This window comes from Kogia breviceps, chromosome 12 (genome assembly GCF_026419965.1).
Source record: "Kogia breviceps isolate mKogBre1 chromosome 12, mKogBre1 haplotype 1, whole genome shotgun sequence".
Lineage (NCBI taxonomy): Eukaryota > Metazoa > Chordata > Mammalia > Artiodactyla > Physeteridae > Kogia > Kogia breviceps.
This window is the reverse complement of record NC_081321.1, coordinates 62462410-62483275: the sequence shown is the minus strand read 5'-3', so window position 1 is coordinate 62483275 and position 20866 is coordinate 62462410. Positions and strand designations below refer to the sequence as shown.

Here is a 20866-nt window from a genome sequence, read left to right as displayed (position 1 = left end):
TTTTCACAAGTTGATTCTTCCAATCCAAAAACAAGGTATATCTCTCCATCTGTTTGTATCATCTTTAATTTCTTTTTTTTTTTTTGCAGTACATGGGCCTCTCACTGTTGTGGCCTCTCCCATTGTGGAGCACAGGCTCTCGACGTGCAGGCTTAGTGGCCATGGCTCACAGGCCTAGCCACTCCGCGGCATGTGGGATCTTCCCGGACCAGGGCATGAACCTGTGTCCCCTGCATCGGCAGGTGGACTCTCAACAACTGCGCCACCAGGAAGGCCCCCATCTTTAATTTCTTTCATCAGTGTCTTATAGTTTCTGCATACAGGGCTTTTGTCTCCTTAGGTAGGTTTATTCTTAGGTCTTTTATTCTTTTTGTTGCAATGGTAAATGGGAGTGTTTCCTTAATTTCTCTTTCAGATTTTCATCATTAGTGTATAGGAATGCAAGGTATTTCTTGGCATTAATTTTGTATCCTGCTACTTTACCAGATTCATTGATGAGCTCTAGTAGTTTTCTGGTAGCATCTTTCGGATCTTCTATGAATAGTATCATGTCATCTGCAAACACTGACAGTTTTACTTCTTTTCCTGTTTTGATTCCTTTTATTTCTTTTTCTTCTCTGATTGCTGTGGCTAAAACTTCCAGAACTCTGTTGAATAATAGTGGTGAGAGTGGAAAACCTTGTCTTGTTCCTGATCTTAGTGGAAATGGTTTCAGTTTTTCACCATTGAGAATGATGCTGGCTGTGGGTTTGTCATATATGGCCTTTATTATGTTGAGGTACGTTCCCTCTGTGCCTACTTTCTGGAGGGTTTTTATCATAAATGGGTGTTGAATTTTGTCAGAAGCTTTTTCTTTGTTTATTGAGATGATCATATGGTTTTTCTCCTTCAGTTTCTTAATATGGTGTATCACATTGATTGATTTGCAATATATTCAGGAATCCTTGCATTCCTGGGATAAACCCCACTTGATCATGGTGTATGATCCTTATGATGTGCTGTTGGATTCTGTTTGCTAGTATTTTGTTGAGGATTTTTGTATCTATGTTCATCAGTGATACTGGCCTTTAGTTTTCTTTTTTTCTGGTATCGTTGTCTGGTTTTGGTATCAGAGTGATGGTGGCCTCATAGAATGAGTTTGGGAGTGTTCCTCCCTCTGCTATATTTTGGAAGAGTTTGAGAAGGATAGGTGTTAGCTCTTCTCTAAATGTTTGATAGAATTCTGAAGGCATTTGGTCCTGGGCTTTTTGTTTGTTGGAAGATTTTTAATCACAGTTTCAATTTCAGTGCTTATGATTGGTCTGTTTATATTTTCTACTTCTTTTTGGTTCAATCTTGGATGGTTGTGCTTTCTTAAGAATTTGTCCATTTCTTCCAGGTTGTCCATTTTATTGGCATAGAGTTGCTTGTAGTAATCTCTCAGGATCCTTTGTATTTCTGCAGTGGCAGTTGTTACTTCTCCTTTTTCATTTCTAATTCTATTGATTTGAGTCTTCTCCCTTTTTTCCTCGATGTCTCTGGCTAATGGTTTATCAATTTTGTTTATCTTCTCAAAGAACCAGCTTTTAGTTTTATTGATCTTTGCTATTGTTTCCTTCACTTCTTTTTCACTTATTTCTGATCTGATCTGTATGATTTCTTTCCTTCGGCTAACTTTGGGGGTTTTTTTGTTCTTCTTTCTCTAATTGCTTTATGTGTAAGGTTAGGTTGTTTATTTGAGATGTTTCTTGTTTCTTGAGGTAGGGTTGTGTTGCTATAAACTTCCCTCTTAGAACTGCTTTTGCTGCATCCTATAGGTTTGGGGTCATCGTGTTTTTATTGTCTTTTGTTTCTAGGTATTTTTTGATTTCTTCTTTGATTTCTTCAGTGATCTCTTGGTTATTTAGTAGTGGATTGTTTAGCCTGAATATCCTATATTTTTTACGGATGTTTTCCTGTAATTGATATCTAGTGTCATAGCGTTGTGGTCGGAAAAGAGACTTGATATGATTTCAATATCTTTAAATTTACCAAGGCTTGATTTGTGACCTAAGATATGATCTATCCCGGAGAATGTTCCATGAGCACTTGAGAGGAAAGTGTAATCTGTTGTTTTTGGGTGGAATGTCCTATAAATATCAAGTAAATCCATCTTTTTCAATGTATCATTTAAAGCTTGTGTTTCCTTATTTATTTTCATTTTGGATGATCTGTCCATTGGTGACAGTGGGATGTTAAAGTCCTCTACTATGATTGTGTTACTGTCGATTTCCCCTTTTATGGCTGTTAGTATTCGTCTTATGTATTGAAGTGCTCCTATGTTGGGTGCATAAATATTTACAGTTGTTATATCTTCATCTTGGATTTATCCGTTGATTATTATGTAGTGTCCTTCTCTGTTATAATAGTCTTTATTTTAAAGTCTATTTTATCTTATGTGAGAATGGCTACTCCAGCTTTCTTTTGATTTCCATTTGCATGGAATATCTTTTTCCATCCCCTCACTTTCAGTCTCTATGTGTCCCTTGGTCTGAAGTGGGTCTCTTGTAGACAGCATATATACGGGTCTTGTTTTTTTATCCATTCATCCAGTCTATGTTTTTTGGTTGGAGCATTTAATCCACTTATATTTAAGGTAGTTATTGATATGTATGTTCCTATTACCATTTTCTTAATTGTTTTGGGTCTGTTATTGTTAAGTCTTTTCCTTGTCTCATGTTTCCTGCCTAGAGAAGTTCCTTTACCATTTGTTGTAGAGCTGGTTTCGTGGTGCTGAGTTCTCTTAGCTTTTTCTTATCTGTAAAGCTTTTAATTTCTCCATCGAATCTGAATGAGTTACTTGCTGGGTAAAGTAATCTTGGTTGTAGGTTTTTCCCTTTCATCACTTTAAACATGTCCTGCCCTCCCTTCCTGCTTGTAGAGTTTCTGCTGAGAAATCAGCTGCTAATCTTATGGGGATTCCCTTGCTGTTATTTGTTGCTTTTCCCTTGATGCTTTCAATATTTTTCCTTTGTATTTAATTTTTGATAGTTTGATTATTATGTGTCTTGGCCTGTTTCTCCTTGGACGTATCCTGTATGGGACTCTCTGCACTTTCGGGACTTGAATGATTATTTCCGTACCCATATTAGGGAAGTTTTCAACTATAATCTCTTCAAATATTTTCTCAGTCCCTTTTTTTCTCTTCTTCTTCTGGGACCCCTATAATTCGAATGTTGGTGCATTTAATGTTGTCCCAGAGGTCTCTGAGATTGTCCTCAATTCTTTTCATTCTTTTTTCTTTATTCTGCTCTGTGGTAGTTATTTCCACTATTTTATGTTCCAGGTCACTTATGCATTCTTCTGCCTCAGTTATTCTGCTATTGATTCCTACCAGAGAATTTTTAATTTTATTTATTGTTTATTTGCTCTTTAGTTTGTCTAGGTCCTTGTTAAACGTTCTTTTATTTTCTCCATTCTATTTCCAAGATTTTGGATCATCTTTACTATCATTACTCTGAATTCTTTATCAGGTAGACTGCCTATTTCCTCTTCAGTTGTTTGGTCTGGTGGGTTTTTACCTTGTTCCTTCATGTACTGTGTGTTTCTATGTCTTTTCAGTTTGCTTAACTTACTGTGTTTGGGGTCTCCGTTTTGCAGGCTGCAGGTTCATAGTCCCGTTGTTTTTGGTGTCTGCTCCCAGTACATAAGGTTGGTTCAGTGGGTTGTGTAGGCTTCCTGGTGGAGGGGACTGGTGCCTGTGTTATGGTGGATGAGGCTGGATCTTGTCTTTCTGATGGGCAGGACCACATCTGGTGGTTTGTTTTAGGGTGTCTGTGAACTTATTATTTTAGGCAGCCTCTCTACTAATGCATGTGTTTGTGTTCCCGTCTTGCTAGTTGTTTGGTGTAGGGTGTCCAGCACTGTACCTTGCTGGTCGTTGAGTGGAGCTGGGTCTTAGCGTTGATATGGATATCTCTGGGAGATTTTTCACCACTTGATATTATATGGGGCTGGGAGATCTCTGGTGGACCAATGTCCTGAACTCAGCTCTCCCACCTCAGAGGCTCAGCCCTGACACCTGGCCAGAGCACCAAGACCCTATCAGCCCCACAGCTCAGAAGAAAAGGGAGAAAAAACAAGAAAGAGAGAGAAAATAAAATAAAATTATTAAAATAGAAAAAAAATATTAAATATTTAAAAGTAGGGCTTTCCTGGTGGTGCGGTGGTTGAGGGTCTGCCTGCCGATGCAGGGGACACGGGTTCGTGCCCCGGTCCGGGAGGCTCCCACATGCCACAGAGCGGCTGGGCCCATGACCCATGGCCACTGAGCCTGTGCTCCACAACGGGAGAGGCTGCAACAGTGAGAGGCCTGCGTACCGCAAAAAAAAAAAAAAAGAAAAAAATTTAAAAATAAAAATAAATAGAAGTAATTTTAAAAAAGAAAGAAAGAAGAGAGCAACCAAATCTAAAAACAAATCCTCCAACGATAACAAGAGCTGAAAACTATACTAAAAAAACAAAAAAAACGGACAGTCAGAACCCTAGAACAAATGGCAAAAAAAAGCTATACGGACAATATTACACAAGGAAGCATACACATACACACTCACAAAAAGAGAAAAAGGAAAAAATATATATATATAAGAAAATAAAACAAGAAAGAGAGCAACCAAATCAGTAAACAAATCTACCAATGATTATAAGCTCTAAACACTAAACTAAGATAAACATAAAACCAGAAACAAATTAGATGCAGAAAGCAAACCCCAAGTCTACAGTTGCTCCCAAAGTCCACCACCTCAGTTTTGGGATGATTCGTTGTCCATGTAGGTATTCCACAGATGCAGGGTACATCAAGTTGATTTTGGAGATTTAATCCATTGCTCCTGTGGCTGCTGGGAGAAATTCCATTTCTATTCTTTGTTTGCACAGCTCCTTGGGTTCAGCTTTGGATTTGGCCCCGCCTCTGCATGTAGGTCGCTTGAGGGCATCTTTTGGGAAGTCTGAGGTCTTCTGCCAGCGTTCCGCAGGTTTTCTATAGGAGTTGTTCCACATGTAGATGTAGTTTTGATGTATTTGTGGGGAGGAAGGTGATATCCACGTCTTACTCCTTCACCATCTTGAAGGCACCCCCAGCTTCAGTCTACTTGAAAGCAGTGGCCTGTAACATCTCAGTGATGGCAGCAAGAGAAGAATCCTCCGAACTCTCCTCTCTGTAAAGGAGGACACTGTGCCATGTGTCGGTGCAGCATATGGGGAAATGCATGGGTGGCATCATAGTGTCCTTTGTGACTCAGGGGTCTTTCTTTCAAGCCAAACAGCCATCATGCACAGCACCATGCTCTTCTGAAAATTCCTGCATCCAGGCTTCAAATGCAGAGCTCCATCAGAAGGCTTCTGAGTGCCTCCAAAGTCCTGCCTGGCTTCAGCCCCAATGACCTCTCCAGAAGTGGGAAGTACCAGGAGCCGACCTCTCCATAAGGGGGGTGCACTGGGGTCGACCCCTCCAGAAAGTTGCTCACAGGGCTGTGTATGTCTTTTGTAACCTGTCTGGGGGCTACCTGAAGGATTTATGCAGGGCATGCATCTTTTTTTTTTTCTAACTCAGAGCTGAGCCACAAAGGCTGCAGGCATTGCTTGAAAGTAGTACAAGCCAAACTAACAACCTGCAGATACGTGGGGCAAAAGATAACCAATAAAACACACAGTAGGCCATGTAAGGCCCAGGAAAAAAAGCTAGGGAGAGATTCTTTGGGAAACTAGGGCGTTGAAAAGCCCTATGTATACAGGAGAATCTAGAAAGCCATGAAAATGCTCAAGGCAAGATACTTATGCTCAGAGAAGACCTGCAAAAACCCTCACCTTTCACCTTAAGCTAATTTCTAGGCTTGAAATGTTGAAGGAGTGCCCCTACACAGAGCCTGTCTGCTAAGTCTAAGAGAATTTGGGTTTTGGGGGGGTTTGTTTTTGTGTCTTGTTTGTTTAGCTCCTGGTGTTCAAGGAAATCTATGTCAAAATACTGGCTAAATACAAGCTGAAGAACACAGGCTTCAGTGACCATGCACAACAAGGAGAAAAGTCTTTGCAAATATAGTTTGGGAAATTCACTGAACAGATGGAGTACAATAGTCTTCAACAATACAGAAAGCAGCACACCCTGGAGAAAGTAGAAAATCTGATTTCCAGAGTTACCACCTTATAATATTTAGATGTGTAGTTTTCAACAAAGAATTAAAAAGCATACGTAGAAACAGGGAAATACGAACCCATTAAAAGGAACAATGTAAGTTGACAGAAACCATTCCTGATAAAGTCCAGATACCAGACTTACCAAAGATTTTAAAACAATTATCTTAAGTATGTTCAAAGAGTTAAAGGAAACAGGGACAAAGAACTAAAAGAAATCAAGAAAAAGGTATATAGACAAAATCAGAATATCATTAAAGAGAAATTATACAATGAAACCAAACAAATTCTGGAGCTCAGAAATACAATAACTGAAATGAAATATTCACTAAGATATTCAACAGCAGATTTGGAGACAGTGGAATGCAAGAATCAGCTAACTCAGAGATTGGACAATTGAAATTATCTAGTCTGAGGAACAGAAAGAAAGGAATGAAGAAAGTGGACAGAGCCTAAGGGACCTATAGGGCACCATCAAGTGGATCATCATATACTTTAAGGGAGTCCCAGAAAGAGAAGAAGAAGAGAAAGAGGCAAAAGAATATTTAAAGAAAAAGGTCCACCAAATCCCCAAATTTAATGAGAGATATGAGTCTATAAATCCAAGAAGTTCAAAAAACTCTTAAATAGGATAAACTCAAAGAGACCCCCACACCAAGACATTATAAGCAAACTCAAAAGTCAAAGACAAAAAGAATCTTGAAAGCAGCAAGAGAGAAGCAACTTGTCACATATAAGTGATCCTTGATAGGAATAATAGCCAATTTCTCACTAGAAACCATGGAGGCCAAAAGGCATGAGATGACGTGTTCAAAGTGCTGGAAGAAAAAACTTTTCAAACAAGAATTCTATATATGGCAAAACTGTCCTTCAAAAATGAGGGAGAAATTAAGACATTTCCAGATGAGTGAGGTCATTACCACTAGACCTTCCATATAAGAAATGCTAAAATAGTCCTTCAGGTTGAAATGAAACTCAAAGCTGTATGAAGAAATAAAGATTTTCAGTAGAGATAAATGGATGGGCAAATATAAAAGCCAGTGTTATTGTAGTTTTAGTTTACAACTATACTTCTTATTTTTTACAGAATTTGAAACATTAAATGAATGAAAAATAATTATAAATCTATGTTATTGAGCATATGGTGCATAAAGATATAATTTGTGACAAAAAAAACATATAGGAAGGGACAATGGAGCTGTTTAGCAACCAAGTTTTTGTGTGCTATTGAAATTAAGTTGGTATCAATTCAAGCTAGATTGTAAAAAATTTAGGCATAAATGTCATTCTCATGATAACCACAAAGAAAATAACTAAAACACATATACAAGAGGAAATGAGAAAGGAATCAAAACAATTCATTCCAAAAAATATCAATTAAACATGAAAGTATTAATGAAAAAAAAATGAAGGCCATAAAAAGGTATGGGACATACAGAAAACAGCAAAATGGCAGAATTTCTTCCTTATCAGTAATTACCTTAAGTGTAAATTGATTAAACTCTCTATTCAAAAGGCAGATTGGATTAAGACAAACATGATCCAATTATATGCTGTCTACAAGAGATTCACTTTAGATCCAAAGACACAAATAGAGTAAAATGGAAGGATAGAAAAAGTTATTCCATGCAAATAGTAACCAAAAGAGAGCTGGGATGGCTATACTAATGTTGGACAAAATAGACTTCAAGTCAGAAACTATTACAAGAGACAAAAAAAGACATTATGTATTGATAAAAGAGTCAGTTTATCACTATATATGTACCAATCTATGAAGCCCCAAAATGTATGATGCAAACATTGACCAAATGAAGGAAAAAATAGACCATTCTACAACAATAGATGAACACTTCAGTATCACTCTCAATAATGAATAGAACATCTAGTTAGAAGATCAATAAGGACACAGAAGTCTTGACCCACACAATAAACAACTAATCCTAACATATATATAGAATATTCTACCCAACAACAACAAATATACATTCTTCTCAAGTAAACATGGAATATTCTCCAGGATAGAACATATGTTAAGCCATATAACATATCTAAATAATTTTTTTAATTAAAATCATGCAGAGTATCTTTTCCAGCCACAGTGGAATGAAGCTAGAAATCAATAACAAAAAGAAACTTGGGAAATTTACAAATATGTGGAAATTAAACAAGACACTCTAAACAACCAATGAATCAAAGAAGAAATCATAGAAAACACTTAGATGAATGAAAAAAAAAAAACAAAACAAAAACCACAACATACCAAAACTTATAAGATGCAGCAAAGGCAGTGCTCAAAGGGAAATATACAGCTGTGAATACCTACATTAAAAAAGAAGAAAGATGTCCAGTCAATAACCTAACTTAACAATGAGGATCTAGAAAAAGAAGGGAAAAACTAAACCCAAAGCCAGCAGAAGGAAATTTGGAATGGAAATAAACAAAACAGAAAATAGAAAAACAATAAAATCAATGAAACTAAAAGTTCTTTGAAAAGATCAGCAAAGCTGACAAACATTTAGCTAGACTAAGAAAGAAAAAAAGCAAGAAGATGAAAATAACTAAAAGCAGAAATGAAAGTGAGGACATTACTACTGACCTTACAGAAATAAAAAGGATTATAAGAGAATATTATGAGTATTTGTATGCCAACAAATTAGGTAACCTAGATGAAATGGACAAATTTCTAGAGACACATATGTTACATAACCTGACTCAAAAAGAAATAGAAAATTTCAACAGACCTGTAACAAATTAAGAGATTGGACCAGTAATCAAAAACCTCCAAACAAAACAGATACATGGATAAAGAAGATATGGTGTATATACACAATGGAATATTACTTAGCCATAAAAAGAATGAAATAATGCCATTTGCAGCAACATGGATGGACCTAGAGATAATCATATTAAGTGAAGTAAGTTGGATAGAGAAAGACAAATATCATATGATATCACTTATATGTGGAATCTAAAAAAATGATACCCTTGACAGAGTTGTCAAGTCCACTCAATGGGAAAAGAAAAGCTTCTTTAACAAATGGTGCTGGATTTCCACATGTAAAAGAATGAAGTTGGATCCCCCACCTCAAACCATATATAAAAATTAACTCCATGTGGACCCACAACCTGAAATAAGAGCTAAAACCATAAAACTCTTAGAAGAAAACAGGGATAAATCTTTATGACCCTTTATTTAGCACCATATTCTTAGATATGACACTAAAGGCATGTGGAACAAGAAGAAATAGATAAATTGAACTTCATCAAAATTAAACACTTTTGTGTATCAGAGGACATTATCAAAGTGAAAGACAACATGAGAGAATATTTGCAATCATTTATCTGGTAAGGGTTTAATATACAGAATATATACAGAACTCCTTACTTAACAACCAAAGACAAACATTCAAAGTAAAAAATGAACAAAGGGCTTGAATAGACATTTCTTCAAAGAAGATATACACATGTCCAACAAACACATGAAAAGATGCTCAACATCATTAGTCATAGGGAAATGCAAATCAAAACCACAAGGATGTCAGGTACTACTTCACACCTACTAGAATGATAATAATTTTAAAAATAGAAAATAAGTGTTGGTGAGGATGTGGAGAAATTGAAACCCTCGTATATTGCTGGTGGGAATATAAAATGGTGCAGCTGCTGTGGAGAATGATTTGCTGGTTCCTCAAAAAGCTAAACACAGAATTGCCATATGATCCAGCAATTCCACTACAGAAGAATTGAAAACAGAGTCACACATATACTTGTACACCAGTGATCATTGCAGCATTATTCTCAGTAGCCAAAATGTAGAAACAATTCGAGTGTCCATCAACAGATGGATAAACAAAATGTGGTATGTATTTACAGTGGACTATTATTCAGCCATAAAAAGGAATGAAGTTCTGCTACATGCTACAACATGGATTAACTTTGAAAATATTATGCTAAGTGAAATAAGTGGAACACAAAAGGATAAATACTGTTTGATTCTACTTATATAAAATATCTAGAATAAGGAAATTCATAGAAAGATTAGAGGTTACTAGTGACTGAGGGGAGAAGAGAATAAGGAGTTATTGCTTAATTGTTACAGAGTCTGTCTTTGGGATAATGGATATGTTTTGGAAGTAGTGGTGATGGTTGCAAAATATTATGAATGTACTTAATACAACTGAATTGTACACTTAGAATGGTTAAAATGGCAAAATTTATCGTGTGTGTGTGTATATATATGTGTGTGTATACATATATACACATTATCATAATTTATAAAGTTTTAAAATTTTTAAAATTTTGTTTCTTCCTTTAACAACACTATCATAATAGAGACATACAGGGCATCCAAATTTCCTCCTAACAGTTAGAGTTTACTGATCACATTAAATCTTTGTATACCGACACTTAGATTACTGACTCCCTTTCTCATTTTAACTAACTTCTCACCAGGCTTTATCAATCTCCAGTTTGAACCTATTCTAAGAATGTGGATTTGGATTCTAAATGTTATAAAATCTTAAGTTTCCATGACTTGAAGTAGCAGGGCACAGTGTAGGCTGAATCTACAACCTGCCTTGTTATTTACTTTCTGTAATAAAATTATACAAATTTTAATTTTAAGCCTATGAGTAAGATTTTACAAAATTATTTCAAGTAGTTAACTGGGGATAATTCCTATTTAGAACAATAAACAGGTAAGAACAGAGTTAAAGACTTATGATCACTGGTTCCCTGTTTTTCTAAGCATGTAAATTACCTTGCCCTTCTGTTTCTAGTTTCTTCTCTTGCATTTGATTTTTTTTCCTAAGGAAAATTTAATCCTAATTGATGGTTAAATATACTTTTGAATTTTGTACATTTACTCAAATGTTTTCAGTAAGTTTAAATTATGCTCTGAAAAGATAATATCATTTCCATTTATTATAAGATGCTTTCTACATTATCCAGATATTATTAAAAGTAAGCAATCTAAATAATTTTATTGGAAACCCAACATCATTCACTGAGAATGTTTCTTATGTTGGGAACAAGATAAGTATGATCTTAAAAGAGCACTATTTTTAACATTCAACTAGATGTACTAACTGGTGCAGTTAGAAAAGAGAGGTATCTATATTCTTATTTGTGTGTGCATAAAAATGTCTCCTGAAGGATATACAAACTAATAGCATTGAGTATCTTTTTAGTGGAGGAGAGACTGGGTGGATATGGGTCAGGAGTGGGAAGGAAACTCTTCTTTCATATTTTCTTATACTCTTTGATGTTTGTGCCAAATTAATGTTTCTTATTAAAATTAAACAGTTTGTATAAGTGTATCATATTTGTTAAGTCTTAATTAGACTATTTCATCTTTGTTTTTATTTCTAAGTACTGTGCCCATGAACAGTTTTGACAGTTGTACAACATTGGTCTTAACTTACAAAATTCAGTGCAAATTCACATAATAGCATGATTTTTTTTTTCAGGTTAGTGTCCCAAAAATGAAACATAAGCCAACCAGGCAACAGAAGAAAGTGGTAAAAGGCTATTCCTCCCCAGAACCTGATATCCAGGACTCATCTGGAAGTGAAAGTAAAAATATTTATTGTAGACTATTGACTATAAGAGTCTACATTTTTTTAAGTATATTACTATACTATGTTTGATATAAGAAAATGGTTTTTCATATTAACTCAAGGAGATTTGTAAGTTTTGGTGGGGGCAGGGATGATGTACAAGAAAAGCTATTTTAGATTATAAATTTCAAAACCAGGCCACAGGGTAAAGGCATGGGAAATGAAAAAAGGGGAAACATGCAAATCAAGAACCACACTGCAGTGCTAGCTCTTATGCCTTGTTAGCTTCTGAAAAATTGTTGATGGTTTCCTAGATTCAACGCAGGCAGCATTTCTTGAGTTTTGGTCTCAGTTCCATGCTTCAGAAAAGCTTTTTATTTTCATAATAAATTACTGTGGTGTTTATAAGTCACAGAGAAGTAAAAATATAATTATATCAAACTATGAACTAAATTTACTAGTGTGCCATTCTTTTTTGGTCTTTTTTGCGGTACACGGGCCTCTCACCGCTGTGGCCCTTCCTGTCGCGGAGCACAGGCTCCGGACGTGCAGGCCCAGCGGCCATGGCCCACGGGCCCAGCCGCTCCGCGGCACATGGGATCCTCCCGGACCGGGGCACGAACCCGTGTCCCCTCCATCGGCAGGAGGACTCCCGACCACTGCGCCGCCAGGGAAGCCCATGCCATTCTTGTTTAAGGCAGATAATGTATAAACTGTCTTGAACTACACTGAGATATAATCAAGGATTCAGGTAATGTCTGAGACATTATGAGAAAATGAAGTTTTCTTAAAATCGTAGTCTCTACTAAGTTCACACTAAGCTGGGGAATTCAGTTTTACAGAGATAATACTAGAGGTGAATAAATGGTAAATGCTAAGAAACTAGTAGATGACAAATAGTAAAAAGTTTAAAGGAAAGGGGACTGAATTCAGCTTGAGGGAAGGCTCTTAGAGGAAAGGAACCCTGATGAATTATGAGGATTTCTAACGGTTTATAGCAGTCTAGGCTTGAGGGATGCTGGTGAGTGGACAAGATACTGGAATAAAAGAGGAATAAAATGAATAAAGTTCTTAAAGTAGGAGTCACATGGTACTGTTGTGCTCAAAAGGAGTATTAGTTATACTGTTGTTCCCATTTCACAGAAGAGGAAAATGAGACACGGGTTAACCTGCCCAAGGTCATATACCCCATAAGGCAGTATATATATATGTTATATATGCAGATATTTTGGCTCCTTAATTCATTCTCTTATCCACTCCACTATATTACCTATAATGTATCAGCTGACATTTACCGAGTATTTAATGTGGGCCAAACTGGAGGTTAAACATACCTTCCTACAACCATGTGAAGTTTGAGTATTATTATTATCCCGAGTTTACAAATGAGAAAGCTGAGATCTGGAGAGAGGTTAAGCTCTGAACAAAAATGGAAAGGAAGGAATGGATATGTTGGTTGACAATAAAAATTTGTAGAAGAGATATTAAAACCAATTGAAAAGGTTTAAAGTTTGGGTGACCAAAGGAATAAAGATAACATTAACAATTAATTTTAAAAAACTGAAAAGCGAGCTTAAAAAGCTGACTTCTTCAGATGTAGGCAAACAGGCAAGAGGCAGAAGAGAGTAATACCTCCCCCAAGTTAATATATGTGTTTTTAAAGAAATATTTTTGTCTATTTTAATTGGTTAAAAAATAAAGCTGATTCAATCCAAAATTTAAGTAATTTGTGGTTACTTTAAATATATCTATAGTGTTCTAGTTTTGAAATATGATTAAAACTTCAGAAATGCCAAGTATTAGGAGTAGTATGTTAGTCTCTAAGCCATAAAAATAATGCCTAGGAAAATTATTACATGAGAATCATTAATCTGAAATTTAGATTGTTTATAATTAAATATGTTCACTGTTTTCACCAAGTTTATTCTAAATGTCTTTTTAGGTCAGTCAGTAAAACCAAGTGCAAGAAGAAAAAAAGGGATAGAACTGGGAGACATTCAGACTTCCATTGAATCTATTAAAAAAACACAGGAAGAAATTAAAAGGTAATATATATGATAGTGACTATTCATTTGAGTCTAGAGTTAAGAATCCTGTTATGTATTAAATCATATGCAAACTTTACATTTTTATAACATTGCTAAGCTAAAATAGAACGTTGGCATCTGTCACCTGATTACTGAAACTTAGGAAATTCCTTCAGCACTAAAATATTTGGGAGAGATGGGGAGGTTGTTTTGTCTCATCTGTGAGACTGGAATTGAAATCTCTTCATCTTACTGCTGTAGCATACTAGGAATGTAGCTGGGTTGAATGCGGAAGTGGGGCGGTTCCTGAGAAAGCCAGTTAACAAAGGCTTCCACATTCTCCTTTGTACATGGCTGATTTTAATTGGAATGCACCAGTTGTTAAAATATTGAAACACTTCCATAACAGTGGGCAAATAGCCACTACCCTGAGACCTTCAAGTGTTCCCTGTGCACTCCCAGACCCATCCCCTCACTCACCTCTCCAAGATCCAGCGACTAAAGGTCATAACACCTAGGGAAGTTCCTTGGAAGGGAAGGGGCCCTGATCCTGCTCCACTGGTAAGGCTAGCATGAGTTCAGATTGGTTGTCTCCCATTGCTATATCAGATGTTAACTTTTTTAAATATTAGCCAACCTTCTTTTGTGTATTCAGCACTCAGTGCTAGATGTCCTGGAGGATTTTTTTTTAAGATATTTTTTTCTTTTCTTGGCTTATATTTAATTGCTATTTTCATCTACAGCCTCATTTCCTGCCATTCCTCTACATTTACCCATGCTCTAGTCCTATGAAACTCCTCACATCTCCAGAATACACTGTGCTCTCTCATCTTTGGATCTTTACCCATACTGAATCCACTTTTTAGATTGCCCTTCCTCCCGCCTTGCCCCTCAAGAAAATCCCTGTTTATCCTTCAGAATATAACTCAAATGTCACCCTTTTTGTAACATTTCTAATCACTCTGCCCTGTAGTTATTAATCCTTCCACTTGGCTTGTATGGCTCCCTATACATAGTCTTTTTGAGTGCTTACTGCGCAACAGTTGCTAATTATGTGTGTCTGTTTACCTCACTCCACCCTGCCCCAGTTGGACCATGAGCTTCTTTAGAGCAGGGAGCGTGTCTTCTGCATCTTGGTATCATCAGCCCTTATATAAAGTGCTCGAGTTTCCTAACTTAATTATATTTATAAATTAACGAGCCTACTTGTTCATATTTGCCTCGTTTCTTTCTCTATACTCGTAAAACACTTTAATAGAAGAAGTCAGAAAAAGAAAAACGTCTTCACTAATCAGCTCTTTTTAACCAAAAGCATTTAGAGTGGCATGAGGATAATGTAAGCTCATTTTATGACTAAATTAACATTTTATTTCTGCTAGCATATGAAATGCCTACAGAGCATTCTTCAAGTTAGGAATGTCACAAAATTTGTTGTATTAATTATTTTTTTCCTGGTGAATTAAGGATTTTTCTCCAACTCTGCCTTTGTCTCCTAAAGAAAGATAAAAGAACCTTAGTGGGCCAACTAAGAAGCAAAATTTTTGTTTTAAAACCACTGTGATAACAAAGAAAGTGATATATTTTAAAGTCATCAAACTTTAAAAATTATGTTTAACACAAAATCATTAAGTAATATATTTGGTACAGTGCAGAGTATAGATTAGGCAAGACCTAATAGTGGTTCCACAAAGCATAATCAGCTCCCTGTTCAGGTGGTAGTAATTGATTGAACTTTATACAATTGAATTTTATACAATGAATTCTGTGACCATATATCAAATTGTGATTTCTTTGCTAACATTTTTGGTAAATAATTATTAAATTTATTGTTGCTTATTTTTGTAGAAATATTATGGCTCTTCAAAATCATTTAATTTCAAGCACACCTGCCACGGATTATTTTCTGCAACAAAAAGACTACTTCATCATTTTTCTCCTGATTTTGCTTCAAGTCATAATAAACTTCATGTTTAAGTAGAAGTTCTTTACCATTGAATCAATGAACTGGAATGATCATATCTGGCCTGGGACCAATGTTGAAGTTGCTTTGGTCTTCATTAAAACATCACAATATTTCTAAAACAGAAAACCTTAGAAATATATGTAGAACTGTTGACTTTTCCTACCTTCTATCCTTAACCCTGAAATAAGCGCTATTCTATTTGGTTATTAAAGTGAACTATGTGTTAAGTGCCAGAACATTTCTAGCTTTTGTGATACTGTGTCTACATGTGAGTATAATAAATCCACATGTATACACAATTGTGTCCTATGTATACCTTACAGTAGTCTTTGTAGTCTATGGTATATTCGTGTTATGAAATATATAGCATTAATGTCATTCATAACAAAAATGCTATCAATCTTATAAATATATGTGTAGTAATCTATTTTCTTCATAAAACCGGCATAAAACTTCTATCAGTAAGGAATTACAGAGTGGGAAATGATGGGATAATAGACATAAATAGTTCAATGGACTGTACTGTTAAAAAAAATCATTTCTAAAGCATTCAGCTCAATTGTCTTCTTAGAAACAGCAAAAAAAAAAAATTGTGGTCAAAACTGATGAGAGACAAGGTGGCAAACTGCTTTATCAAAAGTTTACACAAGATTTTTTTTAACCCCTAGAATTTAATATTTATAGATACAGGTATAAATATATGTATGTGTATATCAACAAAAAAAAACCTGGTACTCGGATCTACTGATTATATATTTCCTATCATACCTGTATAACACCCCCTTAAGCACTTGCTGAAAAAAGTGTGGTCATACTTGATTGCTGTCCTTCTTTCTTTTTTTTTTTTTTAAACTCAGTTGGTCCAATAACATAGGCCAAATTTTAGAGATGGAATTATAGGTCGTATGAAATGCTGAGAGTCATGATTTTTCATTATGAAAAACTTATTTTAGCTTTCATTTAGATTCCAGTGTGTTCAGTGAAACAGTTGAATAGAAAATATATATATAACCAATATTTTACTTCAAAAGCCAAAAACAGAAGGACGATGAGAAAAGACACTTCGTGTGGCGGTATTTATGTGTATGTTAAAATTGGTTTCTTTAAAATGTGCAATAAGTTGAGCATCTAAGAAGAGCATCAAGTTCTCAAGTTTAATTAACCTCCTCTGTTCTCAGTAACTGCAGTCTGTGGCAAAACCATAATTCCTCAAGATTCCTTTTGTTCAGGCTCAGGCAAACATTTTTCCTAAATATTTTTTTCAGTTTAATGTTTTTCCTTTATGTATCTTAGAATTCTGAAAGTAGATTTTGAAATGAAAATGAAGGTCAGAGAGAATAATTGCTCTGGCTACACTTGCCTTCGACTAAGAAGAGACTGTGAGACACTAGTAAAAATATAATCAAATGTTTATGCCATGGTAAGTATAAAATCAAGGAATGATTGCTAAATTATGAAAATTGAAAATGATTAAAAAGGCCTGCTTTTTTCCACCTAACCAATATAGCTACCTTAAATATCCTTAGATTTTATGAAGATCTATTTCCCGTGTATTTTTGGCAAAACACTGTATTCCATATGTATGTGTGAAAACATTTTTTAAATAGATCATACATAAATAACATATACCTACACAGTATAAGTATAATATGACTACACTAGAATAGGTGGGTTTTTGTTTGTATTTCATACTTGTTGATGTAATTTTTATACTCTGTTACCAATGTTATGCTCTACTGCCTATTCATTGATATATATTTTGTAAATACTGTATGACTTGATCCTTTTTTATGGTTTAAATTAGTATTAATTTATATAAGTTGATTGGCTGATCACAAAATAATTTCATTATTAAACCCTGAAAACATATTTTTTGTTGGCAACTCCCCTTTGGGACTTTAGTCTTATCCACTTGTATGTTACTTTCATTTGGTCTAAATAGTGTCTTATTTGTATGGTTATCTTCTAAGACTGAAGAGGTAGTTATTTACTTTTGTATATTTTCTTGTTAGGGCAAATGTGTTATGGGCTCTTATTACTCAAGGAGTCAAAAACTATTTCATGAGAAAGAGCAGGGTTACTCATGACTGTTTCTTATACACTAAAAGCATATATCTAATCTAATAGTCTTCTTATGCTTTTATTTGTTTGAGTCCCTTTCTGTGAATTGAACACAAAACTCAGGAATCGGTGGCTTAGTTTTAGATCAGTGCTTATACTAGGCTTAGTATGTAAATACTTTAAAACACATAATTAACTTCGTATTTAGCCATATATGTAGTTGACTTTGAATGTTCTCCACCTGAGATTAATCTTCCTTCACAATGGATTCATAAAAATTGTGATTTACAGTTCCCAGTTGTCTGAGAGCCTCATGGTGGTTTTTAGGATTTAAGACCTATGACCAGTTTTTTTTTTCATTTGATCAAAAATTTTATTTTTTCACTTGAAAATTTAAATGAGTAATAATTATTGATGTGTGCATTTCTGTTTTAGTTGTTAAATATACTATGCCTTCAGTTATCTACCATTTAGTGAGACGTAGCTGGCCAGGGAAAAGATAATAAATAGGGCATGTGAAATAAGTTTCAGCAATAGATATTTTACTTATATTTCATGTCACTACTTTTTTGTATTACTTATGCAGTGTAATCTTTGTTACCATTCCATTGAAACAATTGGCCTTGTAAAATAAAACCCTCATTTAGTATTCACACTTTTGTGCCTTTAAGAAAATACTTTTTGTCACTTTTGTGTTACAGAACTATAATATGATTCAAAGTGTTTATAGTCTTAATTATCACAAAAGGGTCATTTCTCTGTCACTTTATTTCCTTTTATATAGCTATAGCGTATTTAAACAGTAATGCTGTACTTTTATAAGGGTTTGTCTATTTACCTATCTCAAATATATCCTTCACTTTCAGACATCATTGAAGTAGACTTGTCAAGTTTATTCTGCGTACTGTAAACAGTGCCTTTTTGATGGAATTCACACTGTTTTAGGGTGTCAACTCGTGCCATATACACACAAAATTATGTGGAGAAGGTAGTTTTAACTTTCTGAAGAATATCTTAGTCAAATATTTAAGGAAAAAATGTATAAAATTCCATTTTTTCCAGTGTTTAGCATTTCTAGTGAGCAATGAACATATTTGGGGGTTTTTTGTTTGACAGACAGTGATAATGAGCCATGCATGATGCTGCAGATTATTTTGAATTATGTTAAATGTATATAAATAAAATATTAAAATTAGCATTTATACCAAATTTTCCAAATTGAACCATAGCTGGGTCAGGGGAGAACCCCACACAAATCACTAAGTTTACATTTCAATCTCTATCTTATTTGACTACATGGAAAAAGAGATTCTTGGGCTTCCCTGGTGGTGCAGTGGTTAAGAATCTGCCTGCCAATGCAGGGGACACGGGTTCAAGCCCTGGTCTGGGAAGATCCCACATGCCACCGAGCAACTAAGCCCGCGCGCCTAGAGCCCACGCTCCACAAAAAGAGAAGCCACCGCAATGAGAGGCCCGTGCACCGCAGTGAAGAGTAGCCCCAACTCTCTGCAACTAGAGAAAGCCTGCGCACAGCAACAAAGACCCAATGCAGCCAAAAATAAATAAAAATAAATAAATTTATGAAAAAAAAGATTTCTTTAAAATGTATATAACCTGCCACTATTATGTAATTTGCTTTCATTCTGTTTACCTGTAGTGTGAATTTAGTATATTTAATTTGCTTTTTGTTACTCTTAACATACTGTTTGTTTCGTTACAGTTTTTAATTGAAGATGGACTGTTAAAATTGTATAGGACCAGCAGCTCTTTAATATGATTAACATATTTAGAAGAACCACAAGAAACCCATGACAAAATGAATGTGAATATACTTTCTAAAATATTTAGAAAATTTTATCTTTCTGCATTTATTATGTAAAATTATTTTAGTATTACAATATTGAAATTTATTTAAAGAAAAAATGCCATGAAACATTTGAACTGATGAGCCACAGAACTTCAATTGAAATTTTTCACTTTTTAGCATGCTAACTATTCATTTAAGTTAAATATCCTGTTTAATGGCCATTTATAAATTCAGATACTACCACTGGTCAGTTTTGTAAAGTAGAATAAAAGGATGTTATCTGCAGTGTAAGTACAGCACACTGTCAAATTCTTTTCCTTAAGGTGCATAGTAAATGTACAGATAGTCATAGGCAACTGTTTTGTAATGTATTACCTTTCTAATCCGTTATTCCTAACCTATTATAAACGTTTGCAGAGACAAAAGATTTGAATTTTTCTAATCTGTAAAATGATGCTAACTACAAGTAGGCATTCTAAATAAAATTTTCTAAAAGAGCAAACTGATCAAACGACTGAATATAACATGGCGACTAGATTATTTAGTCTTAATTATTTAATTAAAAATAATTTTGTGTGGGGGGTAGTTGGAAAGGATGGTGAAGGGCTTGGAAGGGATTTAACAGCTAGAATCCTTAATGTATGCTTTACGTGATGCTTCATATTCATTCCTGAATACTCATAATAACCTTCAGATGAGTGGAAGTTACATTTTATAGATGAAGATTCTGAGGCTCAGAGAAGTTAAACGATTCTAAAAGCTACATAGTAAGAGTGACAGAGAGCCCAAGTTTGAATCCATGTCTGACTTCAATGTCCATTATCTTTCCACTGTACACTTAAATAGAACTCTGACTTTACTTTAAATGTTTGTAATAATCCACTACTTGAATCGAGTAACCCCTTTGTGATGGGTAAGAACGAAAGAACCTTGGGAATTCCCTGGTGTCTAGTGGTTAGGACTCGGTTCTTTCACTGCTGGGGCCCTGGTTCAATCCCTGGTCGGGGAACTAAGATCCCACAAGCCGCGTGGTGCTGCCTGAAAAAAGAAAAAGAAACTTGCCATTACATAAGCATATGTACAAAACCCACATGAAAAAGTTTTTCCCCCCGCAAATCACCTATTAGTCCATACTGAGTCAAAATCACATGTCCCAATAAATCATTCCTCTTTAGTTTTCCTCTTTTCCTCCATCATCCTCCCCTCCCATATTTGCACCCCTCAGGATCCAGTTCCTTCTGGTTAATAGTGAGTTGGTTCTGTCTTACTGGGGGGAAGGGGAGGGCTGACAGGCTTCTTCTGT

The 20866-nt window shown here is 35.2% G+C and overlaps 1 protein-coding gene across 12 annotated transcripts in view; it reads left to right on the top strand.

The window, feature by feature from the left end:
- OSBPL8 (oxysterol binding protein like 8) overlaps positions 1–18405 on the top strand; it is a 163869-nt gene extending 145464 nt beyond the window's left edge. For 9 of the 12 annotated variants that reach the window (XM_059081699.2, XM_067009779.1, XM_059081703.2 and 6 more), the window contains 3 exons: positions 11616–11721; positions 13648–13750; positions 15578–18405. In XM_059081699.2, coding sequence (XP_058937682.1) covers positions 11616–11721; positions 13648–13750; positions 15578–15710 — 342 coding nt within the window. In that variant the 3' untranslated portion in view covers positions 15711–18405. Of the gene's footprint in view, positions 1–11615; positions 11722–13647; positions 13751–15577 lie in introns of those variants that run through there. The other 3 variants (XM_067009782.1, XM_067009783.1, XR_010835844.1) reach the window with 2 other exon arrangements.
- The last annotated feature ends 2461 nt before the right edge of the window (positions 18406–20866 follow it).